This window comes from Barbus barbus (assembly GCF_936440315.1).
Source record: "Barbus barbus genome assembly, chromosome: 25".
Lineage (NCBI taxonomy): Eukaryota > Metazoa > Chordata > Actinopteri > Cypriniformes > Cyprinidae > Barbus > Barbus barbus.
The window spans coordinates 30,806,439-30,813,938 of NC_136753.1; the positions used below are offsets into that span (position 1 = coordinate 30,806,439).

General features: G+C 41.1%; 1 protein-coding gene across 2 annotated transcripts in view; it reads left to right on the forward strand.

Annotated features, from left to right (window-relative positions):
* caskb (calcium/calmodulin-dependent serine protein kinase b) overlaps positions 1 to 7,500 on the forward strand; it is a 58,823-nt gene that overhangs the window by 50,304 nt on the left and 1,019 nt on the right. For both annotated transcript variants that reach the window (XM_079378201.1, XM_079378202.1), the window contains 5 exons: positions 2,196 to 2,276; positions 3,237 to 3,317; positions 3,395 to 3,597; positions 4,286 to 4,369; positions 7,452 to 7,500. The exon at positions 7,452 to 7,500 is cut by the window's right edge. In XM_079378201.1, the coding sequence (XP_079234327.1) occupies positions 2,196 to 2,276; positions 3,237 to 3,317; positions 3,395 to 3,597; positions 4,286 to 4,369; positions 7,452 to 7,500 (498 nt within the window). The remainder of the gene's footprint in view (positions 1 to 2,195; positions 2,277 to 3,236; positions 3,318 to 3,394; positions 3,598 to 4,285; positions 4,370 to 7,451) is intronic.

Consider the following 7,500-nt stretch of genomic DNA (forward strand, 5'->3'; position numbering starts at 1 on the left):
AGCAGGAGCTCCACTAATGCTGGAACACACTACACCACTTTAACTTCACACAGCTGTAAAACAGTACATGATAACCATGTGCTAATAGCTCGATTCAGTATGACTCTAATATGACCTAACAATGAATTAAGGCATGTACTAATCAAGAGCTTTAACTGTGACACAGATCATATGAATTCATCTGTCTTAACTCATCATTAGTTCATATTGAAGTAATAGGTCGTTTGCAGAAGACATCATTGCTGTGTCACGAAATGCAGCTGGAGAGCAGGAAGGGATTTTTCTGTATAGTATTTTGTGTTGTTTTTGGATTCTCAAATCGGTCAAACTGAGAAACTACAAGGAGCTTTTATTGTGTGCGAAAATTTGTTGCTCATAAAGGGGGGGGGGGCAAGAAATTGACTGAAAAATTGGCTTATAAACCTGCGTCTGCAGTGTGTGCACATGGTTATAATATATAATATATTATTAGATATTAATAAAGAAATATATAAATAGATACAGGGCTGCCAACTCTTATGCATTCAGCGTGAGACTCAGAATTCACTCAATGCAAAAAATGCTTTTCTTCGATTTTTTTGTCTTGTTTCCAACCAAAATACCTAAAAATTCTTAAATCAAGAAGGTTCTCTAGACAAGTAAAAATTATTGTCTTGTTTTCAGAAAAACAAGTCAAAATTAAGTTGAAACAAGCAAAATAATCTTGTTTTCTGTTTAAAATAATTATTTTTTATATGATTATTTTGCTTGCCTCATTGGCAGATTATTTAGCTTGTTTCAACTTAATTTGAACTTTTTACGAATTTTGAGGTATTTTGGCTGGAAACAAGACAAAAAATCTAAGAAAAGCATTTTTTGCTGTGTCTTCTAAACGCCAGACGTAGACATGATGTAAATAATATTATATTTGCAGTTCTGAGAGCTTCATTGATTATAACGGAACATTGTGAGATTGCCATTAAACTGAAGTGAAGCTTTTTAGTGATTATATGGAAGCGCTGTTTGCTCACTTTCAAAGGCTATAATCAATTATAAAAAATTCTCCGGCCACATTCCCTGTACATGCAGCACAGATTCATATCCAGCATCCCTCATATAAATGCTGGATTCACTTTCAAAATAGCTTGTTTGCAATCAGGGTTAGTTGCTTAGCTTATGTCCACCGCCTCCGTGGCACGCAAGTATTTCAATTTAGTAGAAAAATCGCTCCTCTTCATAACATAAGGATCACGTCCAACATATGTTGTGATTGTCTGTTCAAGGGTGAAGCACCAAATGTTGAGCCCCTCACAACACAACACCTCAATCATATTAATAATAATAATAATCAGTATATCATTATGGGGCCCCTGTTACTCAGTAACACACGTCTCATTGCTTTACAAATCATTACAAATCAAAACTAAATGTTCTGAATCAGCTCAAAAATATCAAACATGTTTACTATCGTCTGATTAGATGGAATCAGATTCTGTGTCCATCAAACTCTACGTGAAATGGATCAACTCAAATCTGAAAACTGGCCTGATCTTCAACAAATCTTTCTTTCTTTCTTTCTTTATTTATTTTATTTATTAAGCACTTTTACACAATTTGTCATTGAACAAAGTGCTGTACAAACACAAGCAATCATAACAACATACATCATTAACACCACATAAAATAACAATAAAATAAAATAAACCCCTCAGTTTGATAAACCTACAAAAGCAACTACTATACCCCATGAAATGCTAGAGCTAAGAGGTATTCTTTAAGCTTATGACCATAAGATTGGGCAAAAATGAGGGCATAAGTGCTGTGGTGTGTTGCAGCTTTACAGGAGCATTCACCCTCACTAGTGAACGTTCTGTCGTCATTCACTCGTCCTCGTGTCGCTCTGAACACAGAATATTCTGTAGGAGAGTTTGGTGATGAATGCATGGAAATGTAAAGTATGTATGATTATCTGCTGTGAAAGAGCAGCATGCACATTCTGCTAAACGTCTCATTTCACGTTCCACTGAAGAATCAAAGTCACGAGGTCGAGTCAAAGAGGACAGAATCTCACCGCTCTTTTAATTCAAAGACATCTTAAAGCAAACATCTCACCAGCTCTCATCACATCTGAATGACTTCATTTCCTGTTTCCTGCTGATTCACACTAACGCCCGTCACGCAGTCCGTCTCACTGATCAGGTCTCTCGTTCCTGCAGTCTTTGACCAACTAGATCTGGTGACGTATGAAGAGGTGGTGAAGCTGCCGGCGTTCAAGAGGAAAACGCTGGTGCTGCTGGGTAAGAGCTCACATCTGTTTATTTCTGTCCAATACAGATCGATTCAAAGCAGCTTCACAGAAATGAACAAGAAAACAACAGAGATAACGTTGCAGAATCCATCAGTTATGACAGATTATTCAGTCATTGTTCAGTTCAGTAGTCAAGTCACCTTTATTTATATAGCAGCTTTACAGTTTTAAAGGGATAGTTCACCCAAAAATGAGAATTCTGTCATTAATTGCTCACCCTCATGTCGTTACAAACCCGCAAGACCTTCGTTCATCTTCAGAACACAAATTAAGATATGTTTGATGAACTCCGAGAGCTCTCTGACTCTCAAAGACAGCAAGGATCAAAGCTCAGAAACGTAGCAAGGACATCGTTAAAATAATCCATGTAACATCAGTGGTTCAACCGTAATTTTACAAAGATAAGAGAATACTTTGTGCTCAGAGAAAACAATAATAATGACTTTATTCAACAATTCGTCTCCTCTGCGTCACCCTATAGTGCCATTTTGGAGAGTATCCCATACACTATGCAACATATGTACACGGATACACTGTTTACATTCAGATCAAAGCGTAAACAATGTAAACCGTTATCCACGTACATGTGTTGCATTCACTGTATGGGATACTCTCCAAAATGACCTTGATCGTGTTAGGATCCTTGCTGTCTATGGAGGGCCAGAGAGCTCTCGGATTTGATCAAAAATGTCTTCATTTGTGTTCTGAAGATGAACGAAGGTCTTATGGGTTTGGAACAACATGAGAGTAATTAATGACAGAATTGTCATTTTTGAGTGCACTATCCAAATAGGAAAGATAGTGTGTCAGTAATGCAGAAGGATAATAGTAAACACTCAGTTAAAGTCAGTTCGTCAGTGATGTTATCGTCCAGCTCAGTTCAGTTCTAATAGTATCTGTGCAATCAAGCTGACGATATTGGCAGTGGCGCTGATTGTTGTGTCTGCAGGAGCTCACGGCGTCGGCCGGAGACACATCAAGAACACTCTCATGGCAAAACATCCCGACAGATTCGCGTATCCCATCCCACGTAAGAGCCGCTCCGTCACGCGTGATGCAGCTCGCCATGAGCCGCCCATCACTGACCGTTCGCTCTCTCCCCGACAGACACCACCAGACCTCCGAAGAAGGACGAGGAGAGCGGCAAGAACTACTTCTTCGTGTCACATGACCAGATGATGCAGGACATCTCCAACAACGATTACCTGGAGTACGGCAGCCACGAGGACGCCATGTACGGCACGCGCCTCGAGACCATCCGCAAGATCCACGAGCAGGGCATGGTGGCCATCCTGGACGTGGAGCCGCAGGTACAGACACATCTTCTCATTCCTGACCCTGCAGCACAAAAGCAGTCATGAGTAGCACAGGTATATCTGTAGCAATAGACAACAATACATTGTATGGATCAAAATTATACATTTCTCTTTTATGACAAAAATCATTAGGATATTAAGATCATGTTCCATGAAGATATTTAGTAAATTTCCTACCGTAAATATATCAAAACTTCATTTTTGATTAGTAATATGCATTGCTAAGAACTTCATTTGAACAACTTTAAAGGAGATTTTCTCAATATTTAGATTTTTTTGCTCCCTCAGATTCCAGATTTTCTAATAGTTGTATCTCAGACAAATATTGTCCCATCATAACAAACCATACATTGACCACAAAAATTGACCATTATAACTGGTTGTGTGGTTCAGGGTCAAATTCTCTCTCTCTCTCAGTTCAGTTCAGGTCAAGTGAGCTTTATTGGCATGACTTGCACATTTATAATAAACAAGAAATAAGAAAACAGAAGTCTTTCAAGTTCAAGTTGAAGCACGAGTGTATTTAGAGGATGAGACACTGTGCAAGAAGCTCTCATGCTCTAAATACACTTGTGCTCTTTTTTTGTATTTCAGTGTTTAAGGGTATAATCCCAGCTCAGGCCTGCAGGCAGTGTTAGAAGTGCCTCTCTCTCTCTGATGTGCTCTTGTTGTGTGTTCTCAGGCGCTGAAGGTTTTGCGGACGGCTGAGTTTGCGCCGTACGTCATCTTCATCGCAGCACCGACTATCACTCCGGCGATGAGCGAGGTGAGCGCCGCTGGTTCGTCACAGGACATCCCGGCCGTCACGTTTCATTGCATGCTGCATGCGTGTTTCTGTGTGTTGATCGTTTTCTCCTTGCATCTCTGCACTGCTCACAGCTCCCTAGATGGTGCAGAAAACTGCCTGTAAGTAAAGACACGCGAGTCGCTCACGCCTTCAGTCACACGCTAAAGGGCCGTTCACACATAAAAACACGTTTCTTCTTTGAAAAACACAAGATTCAGACGAGGAAATGCAAGGTCTAGAGGCATGTTTGTTAAAAGTTCTTTGAACTTGAGCACCGTATTTTTAGAAGACGCTGCTAGAGCATGCTTGCGTAGGAAACTGAGGAATAGTAGTGCGGTGAAATGAGAAAAACATGTTGTGTGAACGGCCCCTAATACATATTAATCTGGTCAGTTTTTGAGCTTTAAGGCCTGTTCACACCAAGAACAATAACTACATTAGTATCCACCCCAGCGGCGATATCGTACAGTGCATCCGGAAAGTATTTAAAGCGCTTCACTTTTTCCACATTTTCTTACATTACAGACTTATTCCTTGTGATTTTTTTTTCCGTTTTTTTTATTTTTAATAAATTTACAAAGATTTGAAACAAACTTCTTTCATGTTGTCATTATGATGGGGTGGTGTTTGTAGAATTTTGAGGAAAATAATGAATTTAATCCATTTGGGAATGAGGCTGTAACATAACAAAATGTGGAAAAAGTGAAGCGCTGTGAATGCTTTCCAGATGCAGTGTATTTTAATTTGTGATTTTTGCATCAGAATGCATGCACACAGATCAGTGTTTTGTGTTTGGATGAAATTCAGCATTTATATCATTTTTAGTCATACTTGAGACGTAATTTCTGTCTATCCATGTCAGGATTATTATAGTTAATTAAAATTAAAACCATTAAAAAACATTTTTTGTCACTTGAAATAACATTAAATATAAAAAACTATTTATTTCAGCTAGTTACCAAGGCAACATTTCTCATTTTAATTTACTTTACATTGGTGTGCTACAATAACAAAACCTAAAAGAAGATGAATAAATACTATATAGACATATATTTAAAAAAAAAAAAAATACTACAAATGACAAAAACGCACAACAAAAATGAAACCAGAAAAATATAAAAAATGAGTGTTGTCAAATGATTAATCGCATCCAAAATAAAATAAAAGTTTTTGGCTACATGATATATGCATGTGTACTGTGTTTATTTATGATGTTTATATATAAATACACACACTTACTGTATATATTTTTAAAATATTTACATGTATATAAATCTATATTTTTTATTATATGAAGTGAAGTGACATACTGTCAAGTATGGTGACCCATACTCGGAATTCGTGCTCTGCATTTAACCCATCCAACGTGCACACACACACACACACACACACAGCAGTGAACACACACACAGCAGTGAACACACACACACACACACACAGCAGTGAACACACACACACCGTGAACACACACACACACCGTGAACACACACACACACACACACACACACCGTGAACACACATACACACACAGCAGTGAACACACACACACCGTGAACACACACCCGGAGCAGTGGGCAGCATTTATGCTGCGGCGCCCGGGGAGCAGTTGGGGGTTTGGTGTCTTGCTCAAGGGCACCTCAGTCGTGGTATTGAGGGTGGAGAGAGCGCTGGACATTCACTCCCCCCACCTACAATCCCTGCCGGCCGGAGACTCGAACCCACAACCTTTGGATTACAAGTCCGACTCTCTAACCATTAGACCACGACTTCCCCTTATATAAATATATATAATATAGAAACATTTTTCTTAAATATATACATGCATGTGTTTGTATTTGTATATACATAATAAATATACACAGTACACACTTATTTTGGATGTGATTAATTGTTTGACAGCACTAATAAAAATAAAAACTGATTCAAAATATGAATAATAATGGTATCTGTAACAGATAGATAGTTTGTAATGAATGTGACTGAACACACATGGAGCTGCTGTGCTAGAACGACTGGCTCAGACGGAAGTGTGTGTGTGTGTGTGTGCTGGATGGCGTGTCGGAGGCTGATGGTGTGTGTGTGTGTGTGTGTGTGTGTGCGTGCTGGATGGCGTGTCGGAGGCTGATGTGTGTGTGTGTGTGTGTGTGTGTGTGTGTGTGTGTGTGTGCGTGTGTGTGCTGAATGGCATGTCGGAGGCTGATGTTGTGTGTGTGTGTGTGCGCGTGTGTGCTGGCTGGCGTGTCGGAGGCTGATGTTGTGTGTGTGTGTGTGTGTGTGCTGGATGGCGTGTCGGAGGCTGATGTTATGTGTGTGTATGTGTGTGTGTGTGTGCTGGATGGCGTGTCGGAGGCTGATGTTGTGTGTGTGTGTGTGTGTGTGTGTGCTGGATAGCGTGTCGGAGGCTGATGTTGTGTGTGTGTGTGTGTGTGTGTGTGTGTGCTGGATAGCGTGTCGGAGGCTGATGTTGTGTGTGTGTGTGTGCTGGATGGCGTGTCGGAGGCTGATGTTGTGTGTGTGTGTGTGTGTGTGTGTGTGCTGGATAGCGTGTCGGAGGCTGATGTTGTGTGTGTGTGTGTGTGTGTGTGTGCTGGATGGCGTGTCGGAGGCTGATGGTGTGTGTGTGTGTGTGTGTGTGTGTGCTGGATGGCGTGTCGGAGGCTGATGTTGTGTGTGTGTGTGTGTGTGTGCTGGATAGCGTGTCGGAGGCTGATGTTGTGTGTGTGTGTGTGTGTGTGTGCTGGATGGCGTGTCGGAGGCTGATGGTGTGTGTGTGTGTGTGCTGGATGGCGTGTCGGAGGCTGATGTTGTGTGTGTGTGTGTGTGTGCTGGATGGCGTGTCGGAGGCTGATGTTGTGTGTGTGTATGTGTGTGTGTGTGTGCTGGATAGCGTGTCGGAGGCTGATGTTGTGTGTGTGTGTGTGTGTGTGTGTGCTGGATGGCGTGTCGGAGGCTGATGGTGTGTGTGTGTGTGTGCTGGATGGCGTGTCGGAGGCTGATGTTGTGTGTGTGTGTGTGCTGGATAGCGTGTCAGAGGCTGATGTTGTGTGTGTGTTCTCATCAGGACGAGTCTCTCCAGCGGCTGCAGAAGGAGTCGGAGACGCTGCAGCACT